The sequence below is a fragment of the Mus musculus genome, chromosome 6 (assembly GCF_000001635.26).
Source record: "Mus musculus strain C57BL/6J chromosome 6, GRCm38.p6 C57BL/6J".
Classification (NCBI taxonomy): Eukaryota; Metazoa; Chordata; class Mammalia; order Rodentia; family Muridae; genus Mus; species Mus musculus.
This window is the reverse complement of record NC_000072.6, coordinates 87,572,067-87,592,458: the sequence shown is the minus strand read 5'-3', so window position 1 is coordinate 87,592,458 and position 20,392 is coordinate 87,572,067. Positions and strand designations below refer to the sequence as shown.

General features: G+C 46.8%; 1 protein-coding gene and 1 long non-coding RNA gene across 5 annotated transcripts; one reads left to right on the top strand and one right to left on the bottom strand.

The window, feature by feature from the left end:
* Positions 1-1,696: 1,696 nt before the first annotated feature.
* Prokr1 (prokineticin receptor 1) lies at positions 1,697-13,873 on the top strand. Of its 4 annotated transcripts, XM_006506433.4 has the most exons (4): positions 1,697-1,858; positions 3,453-3,804; positions 3,920-4,082; positions 10,543-13,873. In XM_006506433.4, exons 3-4 carry the CDS (start codon positions 3,955-3,957, stop codon positions 11,237-11,239), a joined length of 825 nt encoding a protein of 274 aa, XP_006506496.1. In that variant the 5' UTR covers positions 1,697-1,858; positions 3,453-3,804; positions 3,920-3,954; the 3' UTR covers positions 11,240-13,873. The 4 variants fall into 4 exon arrangements, with proteins under 4 accessions (XP_006506496.1, NP_067356.2, NP_001342584.1 ...); NM_021381.4 differs by having other exon boundaries at positions 1,716-1,858; positions 3,453-4,082; positions 10,543-13,867; NM_001355655.1 differs by having other exon boundaries at positions 1,716-1,989; positions 3,453-4,082; positions 10,543-13,867.
* On the bottom strand, positions 7,101-10,606 carry Gm34222. The gene is made up of 4 exons (XR_377811.3): positions 10,539-10,606; positions 10,106-10,235; positions 8,045-8,219; positions 7,101-7,929 (listed from the first exon to the last, which is right to left on the bottom strand). It is a non-coding gene; the product is annotated as a predicted gene, 34222 (long non-coding RNA).
* Positions 13,874-20,392: the final 6,519 nt, after the last annotated feature.

Sequence of the window (20,392 nt, the reverse complement as noted above, 5' to 3'; positions counted from 1 at the left end):
ACCCTCCCTCCGCCCTGCTCCCCTTCCCACCCACTCCCACTTCTTGGCCCCGGCGTTCCCCTGTACTGGGGCATATAAAGTTTGCAAGTCCAATGGGCCTCTCTTCCCAGTGATGGCCAACTAGGCCATCTTCTGCTACATATGCAGCTAGAGACACAAGCTCTGGGAGTACTGGTTAGTTCATATTGTTGTTCCACCTATAGGGTTGCAGACCCCTTCAGCTCCTTGGGTGCTTTCTCTAGCTTCTCCATTGGGGGCCCTGTGTTCCATCTTATCGATGACTGTGAACATCCACTTCTGTATTTGCCAGGCACTGGCATAGCCTCATACGAGACAGCTATAACAGGGTCCCTTCAGCAAAATCTTTCTGGCATATGCAATAGTGTCTGGGTTTGGTGGCTGATTATGGGATGGATCCCCGGGTGGGGTAGTCTCTGGATAGTCCATCCTTTCGTCTTAGCTCCAAACTTTGTCGATGTAACTCCTTTCATGGGTATTTTGTTCCCTAATCTAAGGAGGAATGACGTATCCACTCATTGGTCTTCCCTCTTCTTGATTTTCTTGTGTTTTGATTGCATCCTTTCTTAACCTCACCCTTACTTTGACAAGCCGGTTTTGTCCAGTGTTGGTTACAGCAATGAGGAAAATAATTAATACACGTGGCTTCAGGGCTGCCCACACTGTAACAGAATTTGCAAACATCTCTTTGAGGCCCTGTATTTATTTGATTTTTTTGAGACCCTGTATTTATTTGATTTTTTTGAGACCCTGTATTTATTTGATTTTAAGGAATTACCTGGAGTGGAGATGCTGGGTGGTAGGGAAAGCCTTTTTTTTTTTTTTTTTTTTTTCTTTTGAGGAAGCATTGTACTATTTCCCACAGCTGCCACGCCATTTTACACCTCTGCCACTGCACACGAGAGTTATACCTGTTACAGTTCACACACATTGAAGGCTTAGTAAACTGCGAAGATATGCACACACTCCTTTGTTTTCTTTGTATCAGTTGATTGACATTGTGTTGCTTCTGCCCTTTGATGACAGTGACTAGAGCTGCTGTGGGGATCGGTGTACACATACCTAAATTCCTGCTTTCAATTTTTTTTCCAGTCGTGTATTTTAGATGGGATTGCTGGCTGCATGGTGATTCCTATTTAACACTTGGAAACCTGGTCATGCTGCTGAGCAGACATGGCATAGAGGCTTCCTTCCTGAATCCATTCTCCAGAAATCCCTAAGAGCTTACCACAGAGGCCAGGCAGCAGACAATGCTCTCAGCTGAGGGCTGCAGAGATAAGCCCAGGGGTGAGGTCTGAGCGCTCCCAGCCAGGGAGAACAGCAGGGGAAGGGATTCTCTGTCCTTTGAAGGCGCCAAGCTCCCGTGACCAGTCCGCCCACTCGGGCGGCAATGGGCCAGTGAACTCGAGGTGCCAGGGGCTCAAGAAAGGCAGAGCCTGGTCACACCATGCAGGGTCGCCTTAGAGTTGGTGCTCAGGCGACACACGGAGCCACACATTCTGCATCCTGACACTTCAGCATCCTCAGTTCCACTCGACTTAGGGACCTGTCCCCAGAGTGAGGGATAGAGAGTGAAAGATGGGAACAGAAGGGAGAGGAAAGTGGAGAGACAGCAGGAGGGAGATCACTGAATATGGGCGGGAACATCGGGGCGGGGCGGAGACAGCGTGCTGTGGGCGGGGCTGGCTGGCCTTAGCCTCTGCTCAGTGTGTCCGTCCGCCGAAGTAGTAGGAGGCCAGCTGCCACTCGAGCACGGAAAGACCCTCAGAAGACAGAGGTGCTCCTAGCCCTTGCTGCAGAGCTCCGGAGGAGCGTCTGAGATCCTCGCTCTGGTTCGCAGGTACCGACAGCCCCGGAGACGCTCTGAGAACCACGTGTAGAGGGTGGACGGAGCCTAGACTGCCCGCTCACAGCCTTAGGTGAATGAAGAGGGTCCTTGGGGACTGCAGCCCCAGCAGCAGAGGACATAAGGTAGTGGGCTGCTCCCCAGGGCGAGAACAATTCCAGGAAAGACCAGGGGACAAGTCCTCCAACCGTCTCTCTCTCCTAGGCGATTCTGGACCGTTTCTTTAAATCCTAACTTTGAGCCGAGCTGGCAGCATGCTTGTAGAGGTACCCCTCAGAAGGGATGAGCCTGGGCTCCGGGCAGCGTCTGCTGGCCTCTCAGCTCTGCCTTCTGCCTCTTATCTAATGGGAGCAGAGCTGGGGGGGGGGGGGGGGGCTGAGCTGACCAGGAGAGAAGGGCAAAGCCTACGAAAGAACTGTGAGAGGGCTCAGGTGGGACGAACCTCCTGGGGTGCGGAGGGACTTCAGCCCTGCCCCCTTATCACTGGGCAGCAGGCTTTTGGGGCAAATCTTGGGGACAACTTACTTCCTCCCTTTCCCAGGATCTCAGATTGAGCAATTTTATTTCCTTCTGACATTTAGGGTGTACTCCAGACCCCGATCTTCTCCCATATCCAGTTCCCTGGCCTGATGCCTTGGGAGAGGTGTAAGGAAAAGTCAGGAGGGAGATTCACTACTGACAGACCCTCTCTCCCCATCCCTGCCCTGCGGGATGCTGGTCTTTAGTCCAGGATTCCCTCCCTTCCTTGCAGCTGGCCTGGAGGCCTGAGCACTGACTTGGGTGGTTCTGGGGCATAGCACTCACTGCCTCTCCAACAGCTCTGATCTTTACAGACAGTATCGATCTGCCTGGAGGATGTTAAAACCCTGCGTGTTTAAACTGAAAACCGTGCGTGTTTAAGCTGTTAACCTGAGGACACACCTCTCACCAAGGGGTTTTGCTCTCAGGTTTCCCTTCTAGCCCTCTGGGTTAAGTGACAGCTTGTGACTGTGACCTTCGACTAGGACGAGCCTTGGCACATAGTGTGCCAAGCTTGTAGAGCCACAGCAGGTTTTTGACAGGGACACAGGAAGCTTGCAGAAGCCTTCCAGTAGGAGGGCTCTGTAAACGGAGGCTCCAGGTTCGGTTCTCTGTGTTCAGGGCTCTGTGAATTTGCAGTTGTGCTATGCTGAGCCCCAAGACGAGTCCTTTCTTTCCAGCTGTGGGAAGCAGCTATTGCTACCTCAGAATGGGGCTGTCCACAAGGACAAAGTTCAGGTGTTCACACAGGGATTGGGGTTTAGGACAGGCCTCCTCTGCGTTCCACCGTCTCACCCTCGCAGCTTGAGGAAGAGCATAGCTTTTTGGTTTTCATTGGAGTGGAAATAAATGGAGCTGGAGCCTGTCTTCCCGGCCCTCCAGCCTTCCCCGGCTGAGTGGATATGTGGTTTGCATTCTCCTGGGTTCTCTCACTGGCCCTTTCTTCCACTCCATTATCTGTGTGTGCCGTGAGCAGGTGGCTAATGGGTCTGCATAGGTTTCAGGATGATTTTAAACTCATCCAAAGTTCCCTCCAACATGTAACCAATTGTGTGTATGTCTTTCGAAGGTTGAAAATGGAACTCAGATACCGGGTCCCGCAGATGCTGGCTGGAAAGATCTGACTCACCGAGGGAGAGCCAAGTGCTTGCAGAGAGGAGTCGTCAACCTTGCGGATGCCAGTGGGACTGCTCCAGGGGTGTGCACCTGCCTAGATGGAGACCACTGTCGGGGCTCTGGGTGAGAATACCACAGACACCTTCACCGACTTCTTTTCTGCACTCGATGGCCATGAAGCCCAAACCGGCTCGTTACCATTCACTTTCAGCTACGGTGACTATGACATGCCCCTGGATGAAGAGGAAGATGTGACCAATTCTCGGACTTTCTTTGCTGCCAAGATTGTCATTGGCATGGCTTTGGTGGGTATCATGCTAGTGTGTGGCATCGGCAACTTCATCTTTATCACTGCCCTGGCCCGCTACAAAAAGCTCCGCAACCTCACCAACCTGCTTATCGCCAACCTGGCCATTTCAGACTTCCTCGTGGCCATCGTGTGCTGCCCCTTTGAGATGGACTACTATGTGGTGCGCCAGCTCTCCTGGGAGCATGGTCATGTCCTGTGCGCCTCTGTCAACTACTTGCGTACCGTCTCCCTCTACGTCTCCACTAACGCCCTACTGGCCATTGCCATTGACAGGTGAGTACCACACAGAGGAACAGAGAGAAGGGGGTGTTGGCCTTGCCTCTCCCTTTCCTATAGTTGCGTGCTGATGACATGTGACTGTATTACCCATAAATGGGAACCATGGGGACTCAAAAGCCTACTGACTGGACATCTAGTGGTAGTCAGGGCTGGAGGCAGCTGAAGCCTGAAGTTAGGCAATAGGGAAGTCTTTGATCAGTCTCTGTGGATGTTCTCCTAGATGTGCCCGATCTCAACTTAGACAGGTAGGAGGAAGTGTTGAGGGGTAAGACTAAGTTATAAGGAGTTACTTCTTGCAGGACCATGAGAGTCTGGAGGGAATTTCCTAACTCATCTAGACCTTCTCCCAGTACTAACTTTCTTAAATGAAATTGAAGGAGTTGGTTTGAACAAAAAGGTGGGGCAGAAAGAGAGCTTGTATTTGCTGGCTTTTGTTAATGGTGACTTAATCCCACCTCACACCCCACACATCATGCTACAGTACAAGATCTGCTCTAGTGATGGGGAGAGAGACTGGGAGAGGAGCCTCTGCATGTCTTTCTTTTTTAAAATAATTAACTTTCCGACTTGACCACAGTTTCTCCTCCCTCCTCTTCTCCTAGTCCTCCCCCACCCCACCCCCATCTACTCCTCCAAAAAGGGGAGGCCTCCTATGGATGAATACCAGCCAGCCCTGGCACACCAAGTCTGCGTGCCTTTCTTATTCCTAGATGTTTCAGTTTGCATACACTTGTGCTAATGGGCCAGGATCACCATGATTTTAGGGAATCTTTGCAAGCTTCTTTGTGCTTTTGACTCTAGTTACAAAGCACCTTGTTATGGTCTATGAACAGCTTCCCTGAGGGATTAGTCAGGCTTCCCCTGTTCCTTGACATGAACAATTTGCCATTCTCATCATCCAGGGAGCCTAAAGCACAGGCTCTCCTTGTTCCATGGCCTCGGGGCCCTGGGGTGTCTGACTTGGGCTCAAAGTCACAGCAAGTTTGCTGGAATACAGCTGGGGGTAGGATGACCTGAGAAAGGTCAGCTTCGAAGGAAAGGGACACCAAAGAGCCTGGCTTTACGACCACTGAGGAGCAGAGCTCCTGCCTCCTTTCCCCAGAGAAGGATGTCTGAGAGTCAGCAGCTGGCTGGACATTGGTCTGGCACCACAGTGGGTATGTTGAGGTCCTCAATATAAGTCGCTGACCCTGGAGCACTGAGCCACATAGTCAAGGAACATAAGTCAGCCTAGTGGAGGGTACAGTCAGCCAAGTACCTGCTTACCAAGTGACTTTCAGAGCTGCCCAGGGCAGCTTCCTGCAGCTTTGCTGCTCTCTGACCTCCTCTGAAAATGGAAATGCTGCCTTGTGGAACAGGACAAAATATGTGGGCTCCTTTCCTGGGCTTTCACATTCCTGACGGACATAGCTTTACTCGGAAGATGCTCTTGGCTACTGGAAGTGGGATCAATGGGAGTCTGTCCTGTCCCTGCATGAGATTCATTCACCACTGAGGGGGGCCAACAACTGTGGGGGAAAGAAGCCAGGATAAGCCGAGGAATACTGGGGTACGATTAACACAGATATTGATCAGCCACAACACAGGTCCAATAGCCTCAATACAGATCAAGTGCACATTCCACTTTCACACCAGACTCAGCTGCTTTGAAACAAGGTGTGTGTGTCTCTCTCTGCAAGGAGCAGACGAGACATTGAGAGAGATGGATCAGGTCACACTTTGCCCTGGGAAGAGCTATTGGTGCTCAGAGTGGGCTTCCAGTTGGAAATCTGCACAGATGTGGGAGAAAAGACCCAGCTACTGGCCCAGACCTTCCTCAGTCTTAGGTGACTAACTGACCCAGCACAGTAAGTTTCTGTTGTTTAAACTGATATTTGTTAATCTTTGCCCCGAATGTTTTTTTTTTATTTAACTGTGTTGCTATCACCTACAGTTTTGTGGCCCAGGAGTCATTCCTTTTTTTGTCTCGGGTGCTGTTCAAAACCCAATGACTTATCAGGTTTGATTTTTCTTAGCTTGGGGCAACTAAATGTTTACCCAATGTATAACAAAATATATATGTTGTTGTTAAAATGCCTTTGTTGAGTGAAATTTCTGCAGGGATAGTTAGTGTGCACTTCATTGGAATCTCTTGATGCCCTCCACTTACTGTGGGGCCACCTCTGGGTTATCTGCCCTCTTTTTGTCATGGGCTTTGAGGGCGATAAGAGAATCTAGTGTCCTGGGTTGCTTTGCAGTAGAATGCAGACATACCTACAATATAAGGTATTTCGTTCTCTATCTTGATATTTTGAGACTGGGTCTCATTGAAAAGCTCAGGAGGGCTTTGAACCCACAGTCCTGCCCCATGAGTCTGAGTGCTTGGGTCACAGGCGTGTGCTTCCATGCCTGTTCAGAACAACGAGAGGTCAGAGTAAGTACCGACTAAGGAGTGGCTATCATGGTTATTAAATTAACATTAAAAGACCATGAGTGACAGCAAATCTGAATAAACTGGGGTGTTTCCAGTGGGTTAAGAGTTGTTTAATGGTGTGCAAATCATAATGTAAGGCAAAGAAACAGGCTATGAATTGTTGCCTCATAGACCAGTTCTTGCTTTCACCGTCCCCCTAGGCATCAAGGCTGGGACATCTCTCATCCTGGCCAGTCACTCCATCCTAGAGCATTTGGGCAATTGTCCTGGTCACTCTTGTCCCTGCAAAGGTTTACTTGGCTGCATAGTCCCAGCCTCCTCTACTTTTGGCCCTCTGATTTCAAGGTCTCTTCCCTCTGCCCAGCTGCCCCTGTCAGATCCATTCTCCCTTTCAGGTACTGAAGTACACGTACATTCTTTCAAAAGGAGTGCCTACGCAGAGTGACGACTCAGTGTCAGGTACTATTCTGAAGGCTGGGGATACGGTGGCAAGCAAGATAAAACAGTTAGCTCCTGAGGAAGCTCTAACAAAGGATAGAGAAAAGAACCACTGAAGGTAATTTCAGAAGTGAGAAATACAAAACACAAATGCACCAGTAAAAACACCAGAAACGCCCGAGTAGGAGAGCTAGGCAGGTCAGGAGAGGTGTCTCTGAGAAGACATTTGGGGGACCCAGGAATGAAGCAGAGGGTTCACAGCGTGAGGACTGGGAGAAAGTGTCTTGGATAAAGGGATGTACAAGCACAAAAGCCTGGAGGCAGGCACAAGCCTGACGCATTCCAGGAACAGAGAGAAGGCTTTGTGACTTAAGGAAAGTAAGCAAGGCTGTAAACGAAAGGCTCCTCTTGAACATAACTCTGGATTCTTGATGAAACAGCTGATACATATTCTCTGCAAGCAGAGGACCGAAGTGAAATGTCCTGTCCAAGGCAGCACACCTGCTGGGCCACACCTGCCACGCTCAGCTCTAACCCGCCCCACCCCTCCACTGCATTCCCAGCCTTCAGTTGCTTCGCACGGCAACCCACTGAAGGCTCAAGCTAAGTAAACGCATCTCCATCCTCTTTCCCAAAAATGATTGTGGTCTTTCTAACAGTGAGCGTTTCTGTTCACCCAGTAGCAAACCATTGACAGGGTAAAGCGTTATTAGTTGTTAAAACTAGGTGCCCCACACTCACTGACAGCAAAATGAGAAAAGGCATAGATGAGATCTCTCCAGACCAGGAGCTAATTGCGAGATGGTTAATTAGTAAGCAAGGGTTACCTTCTCAGTGAAGTTTGGAGAAGGCCAGTGTAGTGGGTAAAGGAGGCAGCTCAGAGGAGAATCTAGTGAACATGATCAACAAAAGGGAGGAGAGGTTTTCTCAGAGGTGGGTCCAGCGTTTGAGGAAGCCAGGAGGCGAGGATGCTTCCGGCCACTGCAGAACCTTGGGGAAGCATGTGAGTCAGGAATGGGATCTTCCGAATAGTGTTCAAAAAGGCCGGGGTCATATTTCAGAAAATATAAAAATTCACCAGCAAGATGCTGCAGAAAGGTCTCACCTCCACCCCAGCCCTGGGACAGGGCCTCTCCAGTCCCTCTTTGATGTGGAAACAGGTGTATGTAACCTGGTCTGCTGCTTGCAAACTGCTGGGAGACTCCTCTTCTCTGGCCTAGGGTGCGGAGGAAAACAGCCAGGGTCTGTGTCCAATGGTGCTGAATCCTGTCGCCCAGGCTCTGAAAGCACAAACACCACTAATGAGCTTATCGGCTGGGGTTTGCTATCCATGCTCTGAGCAGCCTAGAAGTTGCTACAACCATTGTCATGGTATACCTTAGGCGGGGACCAGCATGGAGCCCCACACTCTGCTGAAACACCTAGCCCTCGGTTATCATACATCCGCTGCAAAGCTATTCCTTTGTCGGAGAGCCTTTATCCATTGTTGGCTTTGAGTGGATGGACACAGAGCAAGTGCAGCCATGTTCATAGAGAGAGAAGAGGGGCTGCCAATGCTCTGACTGCTTCAAGGAACAGCATAGGTAGTAAACAAGACTGTGGCAAAGAGAAAGGTTGCTAAGATTTGGTGACGGTCAGGAACTGGAGGTCAGGAAAGGTCAGGTGAAGGGACCATGCCCGTTCCTGCTGGAAATGGAGGCAGCATTTGCCTCTCCATCCAATGGGCATCCTTGCCTTCTTAGTCCTTCAGGAAGGTTGAGATTACCTAAATGAAAGCATTGGCTTGCACTTGTAAACTTCTTACTAATGAAGAGTCCCAGAGTGAAGGCTGATGGAAATCTCTGGAACAGTTTTCTGCCTGTTGGTTCGTGTCTCAGTGGTGGTCCCTGTCAAGTATGGGTGCAGTCATTGCCTGGGTGAGGATCTTGGCCTGTATAACATGACTAATGCAATCTAAGCACTGGCATTCATCACTCTACTGGCTGTGGATTGGATGGCTGCTTCAAGTGCCTACTGCCTTATCTTTCCTGCCATGTCACTTCAAAAACATGACTGTCACCAACTGTGAGGCAGGATAAGCCCTTCCTTTCTTAGGTTGCTTTTATCAGAGTATTTTAGTCACAACTCAGTGGGTCTCTCTCTCTCTCTCTTTCTGAGTCTCTCTCTCTCTCTCTCTCTCTCTCTCTCTCTCTCTCTCTCTCTGTGTGTGTGTGTGTGTATTGATGTGATATGAACCCATAACCTCTGCATGCTAGACTGGTTCTCTACCACTGGGTTACGCTCCAGCCAGCATCATGGCTGCTATAAAGGGCCCATGCATGTGTGATGCCAACCATGCACATAACCCTGTCCCAGTTTTTCAGCACTAAGGAGTTACTTGGAGTTCCAGGGATATATGCTGGTGGCCATCTGGTGTGTCCGGAGGGTAAACATGCCCTATCCAGCTTCTTTAAACTTCTGGAGTGCAAGAGAACAGGGTCTCACCCCAGTGGCCCTCCAGGTTTCCCCAGTGTGGGTGATTGTATGTGAAATTAAATCAGAAAAACACAAGAAGGGATCTTTCTTCAGATCAAAATCCCAAGAAAGATGACTTCAAAGGGGTATTTACCAAGGGAACAGAGCTGGCCTGGCTTTCCTTCGGGGCCCTGTCACGTTGCCACCCACTCTGTTGGGATCAGCTCTGGACACACAAGCATTTGTCTCCAGTGCTGGCCAGTCCTTTCCACTTCACCCCGTCCTTCTCTCAACCCTGCCAGCTGTGCAAAGCCTTTCCGGAAGCTGGAACTCTCTGCACAAGTGTGTGTGCACTTTGGGAAGGGCGCCATCATACCACGAGGGTGACTCACACTCCATAAAGTGCTCTCTGCTTCCTGGACCACTGTGGTAACACTGTGGGTTCTCTGGGAGAGAACAAAAGCGGCATCTGACATTGCCTGGTGCTTTGTGGTTTTTTTTTTTAAAAAAGCCCCGTGCACACTAATTGATTTTCATATCAGCCCTGTGAGATAGGGTCTAAATGCTTTCTGTCAAGAGTCTTGTGGTGTACAACCTTGAGAAAGTTCCTCATCTCTTAACAGCCTGTATCTTTCCAGGTGGAAAATGAGGTAAATATATTCTTCCTCTGCATGCAGAGCAATGCTTGCTGAAACGGGGAATGAAAACAAACCTTTGGCCCACGCTTGGGTTGGAAAGGACGCCTTTTCCCATCGACTGTTCAAGGTGGAACTGTCAGGGTTACTTAACTTTGAGCTTTGCAGGCTTCAGGAGATATGATGGACCAGTGCCTGGCCAGAGACCTATGAGAAGTATAATTACCACATTTAAAAGGAATTTCCACCATTTTCCTCCCAGTATTTGTCAGATTTAAAACTTAGCTAGGAATATGGTATTCATTATCGCATGTAATCCTTAAGCCATCTAAATAATTGGGCAGATGAGAAAGGCGAGATGGGAGGAGTTAGAGGTGGAGCTGAGGTTTGGTGCAGAGCCCTGGCCCTGGGCATCACCCTCAGGTAACAGTCCATATTGCTGCATAGTGTTCCCAGAGGGAAATTCTCACAGGCAGGTTCCTCCCGGGTTGACTCCTCTTCTGATCTTACCCAGGTATCTGGCCATTGTGCACCCGCTGAGACCGCGGATGAAGTGTCAAACAGCCGCCGGCCTGATCTTCCTGGTGTGGTCAGTATCCATCCTCATCGCCATTCCAGCTGCCTACTTCACCACTGAGACCGTGCTGGTCATCGTGGAGAGACAGGAGAAGATCTTCTGTGGTCAGATCTGGCCGGTGGATCAGCAGTTCTACTACAGGTCCTATTTCCTTTTGGTTTTCGGCCTCGAGTTCGTGGGCCCTGTAGTCGCCATGACCTTGTGCTATGCCAGGGTGTCCCGGGAGCTCTGGTTCAAGGCGGTGCCAGGCTTCCAGACAGAGCAGATCCGCCGGAGGCTGCGCTGCCGCCGCAGGACTGTGCTGGGGCTCGTGTGCGTCCTCTCTGCCTATGTGCTGTGCTGGGCTCCCTTCTATGGCTTCACTATCGTGCGTGACTTCTTCCCCTCCGTGTTTGTGAAGGAGAAGCACTACCTCACCGCCTTCTATGTGGTGGAGTGCATCGCCATGAGCAACAGCATGATCAATACGCTCTGCTTTGTGACTGTCAGGAATAACACCAGTAAGTACCTCAAGAGGATCCTGCGGCTTCAGTGGAGGGCCTCTCCCAGCGGGAGCAAGGCCAGCGCTGACCTCGACCTCAGGACCACGGGAATACCTGCCACCGAGGAGGTGGACTGCATCCGACTGAAATAAGCAAAATGGTACCACAGCGCCCGGGTGCACACAGCAGCCATGAACTTGTTTTTCTGCGGAAGGCAGAGGAAAGAGACAACTACTTAGACACGCTATTCAAGGACCACTGAAGTGTGGAATTTCTGAAATGGAGACCTGAGATACTGTCACTAGTGGTCAGGGTTCACCGAATATCTAATTTTTGCAAAGACTAGACACCAGTGAAAGTCCTTTGACAAAGTAAAGTGGGGATTATAGCAAGGAAATATGGATTGGAGTGTCTGGAAAAGGCTATTTCCAGAGAGAAGGCAGAGCAGGCTATGTAGGACTCTCCTGTCTGTGCTTAGGGTGGAGTACAGGGCTCTGTGTGGGCCTAGCTCACCTCTGGCAGGACTCTTGGGTTTTTGTTTATGTCTAGCATTAGCAAGCCCGGAGCAAGAGTATGGAAGAGGTTCCCAGATGTGCTGTAGTCCTTTTCTGCTTACCTCAGAATCCCCACTGAGGGGAATCAGAAGCATGAGTGGACACTCCAGGACCCACGGCTAAGTTCTGCGCATCCACCCCCAACCTACGGTCAGATCTTAGGCCTAGGGCTCTGCACACAGACAGTGGGGGAGGGGACTTCTTTGGAGCACCGACTTGAGGGAGGAGCCACTTGGACTCTGGGTGCCATTTGCATAGGGAATTTGGGGTTCTGAGTCATAAGTTTGAGTTCAGGTGAGCATGATTCCCCCACTCATGGTCTACTCACTGCAGGGGAAAAGGAGGTGAAGAAGGGGAGGGTCAGGTGGGACCCCTGAAGGCATGCGTGCAGGTTAAAGGATGCTGTTGCTTCATCTCTCAGCATCTGTGCCCTGGACCACTCGTGCTTCTTGAGACTTCATGCCTCTGAGTTTATGGAGCATAGACTCATGAAGGTAAACGTAGCACCTTGCTGTCCCGTTCCCACTAGCTCCCAAACACCGGTGTTTTCATCTCAGGCAGCCTATTTGATGGGATTCCCTAACTGGTAAGACTGGGAGAAAGATTTCTTAACCAGTGGTACCTGACTCTTGACCTGGTCATGGTCCTGGGAATGAAGACTTGCTGCTCTTTCCAAATGAAGGTGACCTTGGAGAAATCACCACATTTCTGCTCTTCAGCGCACATGAAGACTTGCACATCAGGGGTGCTGCCTGGACACTCAGGAAACCGAAGATGACCAACAGTGAGCTCTAGGGACCCCACAGACTTATGAAAGTCTCATCCCATGTGATAACTCACCTTCTTAGCTTGGCATTTAGAATTCTGGCCTGAGAAAACCTGAGGCCTAGCTTTGACTAAGTCATCTACACAGACCTGAGATAAGACTTTCTAAAGATAAAGGTAATACTTAAGAAACCTTGTTAGAATTGTTGGGAGGTCAATCAAATAATCTGTGGAAGATAAGCTGTTAACTATCTGGATAGTAAAGTATTACCACCATTTCCACCACCATCACCACCACCACCATCTCCAGCACCATCACCACCACCACCACCACCATCTCCACCACCACCAGCAGCAACAGCAACAACAGTGAACTAGCAACTATGGAGTGACTGGACAAAGACAAACTTGTACATATATTCTGTTTATGACTCTGTCAATCTAACCAACTTCTCTCAATGTTCTCCATGTGAATTATTTTCTCATGCTTCTCAATACTGCATTGTGTCATCATAGCACATTGGTATCAATAAGACTGAGAATTTTCACGGCAGGTACATAAAGGAAGTGGTACCCAGTCTCCAGTCAGGACGTGAGCACCAGGCTCTGCAGTCTCAGGATCAGAGCATCCTTGTTGTCAGGTAGAAGCTGTTCCCACACATGCACCCAGAATCAGAGCATCCTCACTGGCCATCATTCCGCACATGTCCCAGCCAGCATGAACAATGTCTCCCAGCTGCTTTTATTCTGAGTGTGCAGAGCAGCAGAGGGGCCGGGTCCCTCCCCTCAGATTTCTTTATAGGACAAGACATTAATTAAATTAACCTGTGTGTATTTTCTTTCTGAATACAGGCAACTCTGTTTTTGACCACAACAATTTTTTTAGTTGTCTATTTCCCAGAAAACACATTTCAAAGGACCATTTATGTATTCTTATTCAGCATGCAACAGGTTCACCTTACTTTAAGTCAGAATTCTCTCAGAGAATAAAAATTCATTAATGTTCAAACCTAAATCAAACACAGAGAAACAAAACCCCTATTTTTTTATTTTAAACTTTATTACAAAAAATTGCAAAAAAAATAAAAATAAAAAAGGAAGAAAAGAAAATCACATACCAAATTAACCAGACCAACAGACTCTTTTTTTTTTTTAATAGTAAAACCCCATATTGCATTAAAAATGGCTAAGTTAGTTTGGGGTGTAAAAATGCTTAGATGACAGGATTTATTGGGATCATGACACTGTTCCTCTTACTAAAGCTAGATAAGAGTTTGTAGTTGCTAAATAGTTGTTGATTTTTTAAACTCATGACAAATTTTCTTCTGATTTTTCTGCTAAAATGTGTCAAAGTTTCACTTTCCTAAACTGTCTGTAATTCTTCCAGATATTGGTGTCTCCTTGTGATTTCACAGTGAATGCTTGTTATCAAATGGAATACTAGTAGATGTACACATACGATCACTAGCTGTACTGTGCCTGTCATTTCTCCCTGGCCCCCATCCTTTCCCAAGCTCTAGTGGGATGGTCTTTGAGATAACATCCACTGGATTCCACGATCCTAGGAATTGTGAGGACGGCACTGCCCCCGTCTGCTCTTGCCGGGAACTTCCCTTCTCCATCAAGAGCGGTGGCTGATTTATGTGCCTTCTTCCCTGGAGTCTGGGCTGATGGAGCCAAGACGACTTTTGAGCATTTGAGTCCAAAGACGTGATGTCTGTGGAGCCATTTACACCAATTCTAGGAGTAAACCTGTGAACAGGCCCGGTGTCCACCCATGCAGACAGGATGAGGGAGAGACTGAAGATTCGGTGATGAATACAGGTTCCCTGGGCTAGCAGCTCAGACAATGGACTTCTCAAAAACAAAATCAATCAATCAATCAATCAGTCAATCAATCACTCAAACAAACAAACAAACCCCACACACAAAAACACAACTCGTGCTAAGCCCAACAAGATGAGTCTTTTTGCTTTTGTTTTTTGTTTTTGTTTTTGTTTTTTCAGACAGGGTTTCTCTGTGTAGCCCTGGCTGTCCTGGAACTCACTTTGTTACCAGGCTGGCCTCGAACTCAGAAATCTGCCTCCCAAGTGCTAGGATTAAAGGCATGTGCCACCACGCCGGCTTTTATTATTATTATTATTATTATTATTATTATTATTATTATTATTATTATTTTGACAAGATGAATCTTATGACACATACTTCTTTTGTATTCTCTAAATTTTCAGTGGTCAGAGATATGCATATATCCCATGCAGAAGGACAAAATGTGATTTTGCAAAATCATACCATTTCCATAACTAAGAGAGGAAATAAAACATAAATTCTTAAATCAAAGACTTTAAGACAGGTGGTGCGGTGGTCACCATGACATGCTCTGGAGCATGAAGCAGGATCCAGGTCTGTAGTGGACGAAGACGCAGGAGCACTTGTCGGATGAGCAGATTATTGTAAATCTGACTCCTGTTCTTGAAAACATGAGTTTGTTGGACAGTGGTGGCACTTTAATCCCAGCACTTGGGAAGCAGAGGCAGGCAGATAGATCGCTGGGAGTTTGAGGCCAGCCTGGTCTGTAGAGCAAGTTCCAGGATAGCCAGGGTTATTACACAGAAAACCCTGTCTTGAGAAAAAAAATAAACAGAACAAAATTACAACTAAAAAAGAAAAAGAAAAACACAATCTTTTGTAACCTGGTCTCAGAGAACAGTCCAGTTTTCCTTCCTAGAGTGTGAGGATATGATGTTCAAAACTCAGATTCTATAGTTACAAGAACAGCAAGTGGGGGCGAGGTGGGGGAGGGTGAGAGAGGTGGGGGTGTAGGAGGGTAGGAGTGAGGTGGAGGAGGGTGGGAGTGCAGTAGGGGTGGTATGGGGGTAGTGTGGGGTGAGGAGGATGGACATGATGGAGTTTAATGTTACACAGTTGGACACTGTGAGAGCCAGTTAGACCTCAGGGCTTCTGAAACTGAGCCCAGCACTCTTCTATCACAGAATTCCTTGGTGCAGAGTACATAACATCTGGGGGTGGGTGGGAGGAATTCTGTCCAAGAATCCTTGAGATGTCTATTCAATCTACCTGGCCTTCTCTGGAGACCCCTAAGGAGTTTAGCAGAGACATTCCTGGCTCCTTTGCAGGCCAAGTTTTAGCTCATTCTACCCCCTGGACCTCACAGCCAGCCGCAGAGGCCCCAAGCTGGGAGAGAATGGTTTAGAGCTGTTGCTGATAGCTCTATTTACCTAGCCCGAGGCCCCTAGGAATGCAACCAAAAGAAAGTTGGCTTCCCTTCCCTAAGATGCAGACCGAATATGACTCAATGCTTGCCTGAAAGTCCACAATGCTGAGCAGACCCTGCATGCTGGAGTTTAGATGCTCTGCAGAGCCAGCTCCTGTCCTTCCCCTGGAGGTGAATGAAGCAGCATTTGAACTTGAGGAGGGAGGCACAAAAAAGCAAGAGAGAGCACTGTGTCACAGCAGCAGAATTGTCTTGTTTTGTTTTGTTTGTTTTTGCTCCAGCTGACCAAAGGTGTCTCCTGCATGTTGAAACTGTTCCTGGGAGAAAAAAAGATCAAAACCTGAAAAGCCCATAAATCTAGCTAAGGCCATCAAGGTCTCCCCTTTTCTCTCATGGCACTTTCAAAGGCTGGAGTGTGAACCACTTCTGAATACGTGGGGGAGACACTGTTCTTTCTGGAGTTTGTGTGATGGTCAGTTTTAACTATGAATCAATTGTATTAATAAACGCTGAGAAGAAACACTCTGGTTTGTCCAAAAGTGATCTCCAGAGGGGATTAGTTAAGGAGGGAAGGCCTGTCTGAAATGGGGGCGCACTGTTTAATGGCTTGGGGGTCTAGACTAAATAAAAAAGGGGGGGGGGAACCAGAAAGCTGGCTCAGCTCCAGCGCCCACCTCTCTCTGTTTCTCTGCCCACAGGGACTCTCATACCCACTGCCATCCACCTCTAGCTGCCCTCCCTTCTTGACCATGATGGGTTTTCCTCTCCCAAACTGTAAGGCAGAATAAAGCATTTATTCTTAATTTGCTTTTGTCAGGCAACAAGTTCATTGATGAATATAGTTTGAAACAGTTGACGTTTGCATCTCTCATATCTGCATCTGCTTCTGTCCATCTTATCATTTTTTATTTCACTACATTTGATGATATATCTTCTTTGTTGTATCTCCCTAATAGAAAATGTAAGTGCTCATGTGCTATAAAAACAAAACAAAATAAAAAAACTTATAATCTTGGAAGATGTCTTAGTGTTCCACTGCTGTGAAGAGACACCATGGAAATTCTTACTTTTTTTTTTTTTTAATTGGGGCTGGCTTACAATTTCAGGGGTTTAGTCCATTACCATCATGGCAGGAAGCATGTCAGCATCCAGGCAGGCATAGTGCTGGAGAAGTAGCTGAGAGTTTTATACCTAGTTCCAAAAGCAGCAGGAAGAGAAAGAGCCCCAAGGCCTAGGTTGGGTCCTTGAAATCTCAAAGCCTGCCTTCCATGACACACTTCCTCAACAAAGCCACACCTACTCCAACAAGGCCACACCTCTTTATTCTTTCTCAAGCAGTGCCATTCCCTGATGACCAAGCATTCAAGTATAAGAGCCTATTGGGCCATTCTTACTCAAACCACCACATGGGGTAGTTAGTGGTCAAGACAGAAAGCAAGAGAAACTGATTTGAAAGCAAAATAATAAAAGAGGTGGATGGAGCAGCTCTTGCAGGGTGTTTAGCTTTTTGACACTGTCATAGGAAACCATCAACTATGAATGTGTTGGGCTCATTCTATGTGATCTTGTGGTATATAGTGGCCATGAGCCACAGTTTGACATTCATGGAACTTGAAATTAAAATGTAGGCTAAGTGAAGAAGAAGGAGAGAATTACGACATTGTTTTAAGTCTGGGTAATTGGATTCTAGGACAGGAGCTGACTTAGGAAGTATACAAAACATTTATTATTTGATATATTGATTGCAGTATTGATAAAATATTTAGGCTGTGCTTCCAGCAAGTACATAGAAAAATCAGTTAAGAACTCAGAAGCAAAGTGTAAGTTCGTAAGGTTTCTCTCTGAACTTCTGCAGGGGTCACACTGTCAAATTAGACTCACAGGTTTTAGTTACACATGAAGCAGGTAACATCAAGTCTCAAGAAATGCACAAGTATTGATAAAGCAAAGGTTATCTGGTACAATGCAATGTCTCCTAGGTCTTCTCATATCAGAAATAATCTTTACTCCACAGTAAAAGATGAATAAATGCAAAACTGTAAAATAAATTCAGGAAACATTTGTTTTATAAAATCTCTTTTTTAAAAAAAAGCAGAACTTTCAGGAATTTACTTAAAATCGTAGTCACTTTAATTTCTGGACAAATACCTGCAAGAAGCAACCTAAGGGAAGAGTGGTTTACTTCAACTCAGGGTCTGAGGGGGGAAGCACAGTGATAGTGTGAGGCAGCTGGTTGTACTCCACCAAAGACCAGAAAGCAAAGAGATGAACGCACCGGAAGTCAGGAAGCAGAGACCTGAACGCACCGGAAGTAAGGAAGCAGAGACCTGAATGGTGGGATGGCTTTCCCATTTCATTTAGTCCAAGACCCCAGTTCATGCATGGTGCTGTGCACATTCAAGGCAGGACCTCAGTTAATCCTCCCTGGGAAGATAGACATGACCAAATGTAAACCTCACTAACGCTGGGGAGATTGGGGTCCCTAAGTCAGCCAAGTTAGCAATGGAAATTGAGTACTACAAGAAGTAATCCTGAGAAAGGCTAACTTGCTAAGAGAATTCCATAGATAAGGACTCTTATATCAAACCATCAGAAAATTCCAGGAGGGCAAGGGCCCACAAGTTTCCAAGGAAGTAAGATTGAGTCACCTGGCTTCCCACCCAGATAGATGCCCTCTGATCAAGTCTATGTGTCCCTAGATACTCTTCAGTAGTGGTCCACTGTCTTAGTTAGGATTACTACTGCTGTGATGAAACACTATGACCAAAACAACTTGGGGAGGAAAGGGTTGATTTGGCTTACACTTCCACCTGGAAGCAGGAGCTGATACAGAAGTCATGGAGGGATGCTGCTTACTGTCTTGCTCCCCATGGCTTGTTCAGCTTGCCTTCTTATAGAACCCAGGACCACCAGGCCAGGGATGGCACCACCCACAATGGACTGAGCCCTCCTCCATCAATCACTAAGAAAATGCCCCACAGCTGGATCTTATGAAGGCATTTTCTCAACTGATGGCTAAAGCTTGTGTCAAGTTGACACAAAACTAACCAGGACAGCCATACACCTCCTTAATACCTTCCTCCCTGTGTAACTAGAAAGAGTTGAGTGTATAGATATGCTGAATAACTGTTTGAGAAACAGTAGGAGATAGGGGAACCAGGGCTGGAAAAGGACAAAGAATATTTTTAAGATTTTTGAATGACTGGGAAATTAATTTTTCTTTCACTACCCAGTATTCTATTTTTCCTGGGTAAAAATAAATCAACTTTTAATTTCATAGTAGAGATTGTATTTCCCATCTTCCCTTGTTGTAGGGGTGACTACAAGTTATCTACCAATAAAATCTAAGCAGTAACTTAGTAAAGTATTCCTTTCATCAGTAAGAAAGGAAGCTGCTTAATGTTTTCATTCCAACTTCCTGCTGTTTAAGGAATATAGTTGTGATGGCCGGAGCTCTAGTAGCCATCTCCGATAATTAAAATAAGGCTTGACCTAAACAGTGGGTAGGAAATAGACTACTGAAATTCTGTGGTGCCCACACCAACACTGACCATCTCAGACAGAAATAAACTTTGGTCATGGTACTTTCTAGGAAGTTCTGTTCCTAATGGCTGTTCCTAATGTGGTGCCCACACCAACACCTGACCATCTCAGACAGAAATAAACTTTGGTCATGGTACTTTCTAGGAAGTTCTGTTCCTAATGGCTTCCCTGGGGGATTCTCTGCCACTCAGAATGGCTGAGTTTTAGCTAGTTATGATGACATTTTGTCTTCCACAGGATTTTTCTTTTTTTTCAACTAAAGTTATATTGTCAAACCAGATGGGCAAGATATCAGGACTTTCCAGGATATTTGCACCTTAATGAAAATCTAGTTAGAATAATTCCAATTTAATTTAATTTTTCCTATTGTTTTTAGTTTTATGCTTCTTTTGGTTATAGATTCTTTGAAACCCATTCAGTCTTTTGCTGGGAGTCTCCTGACCTGGAGTGTGTTGAAATGAGACACAGAGTCCGGCTCCGGTGTAGCTTTAAAGACTGATGGTCTCTGGACATTCTAGCTCTCTAACTATACTGAATGCTAATGATAACTTCTAAAAAGTCCTAAAAGCTTTCTCACTCATTCTGAGAGTTAAAAACTGCTGGCTTAGGTGATTAACACGGGTAGCCAAGCAGCAGGGAGTAGGTGGGGGTGGGGATTAAGTAATGTAGCCTTTGTTCTATCTCTGCAGGAATTGTGGGATTCTAATTTTCAGCCTGCTAGTTAAAGTTGCAGGAAGAAAAAGAGATGCTTTGAAAAGTGATTTTAGCATTTATTTCTAAGTCCCTATGAAAGTTCTCTAAGAAAAAGGGGAATAGGAGAACGCTAAGAAAAGCAGCGGGACAGGAGAGAGAGTGTGTCCTCTTCTCTTTTACTCAACACTTATACATCTTTCAAAATACACGATCACGTGGTAAAAAGTTCATCACAAGTATACACATAAATACAAGTCATAGATCGAACAAGAAGCTCACAACAGAGGATGTTTACACGAGTATCCATTAGGAGTAATTATCTGACTAAACATTCATCACCTGTCACAGCTCCACAGGTTCATGGAGAGTTAAAAATCATAATTAAGTTATTAGTGAAGTTTTGTATAGATAAACCCAGTCAATATTTTATCTTCTGTCCTAGCATCTATAATAAAGCTAGTTCCCTTTTTATGATCTCTAGTTAATGGTCAAACCTTTTGGAATGTGCTCTGAGT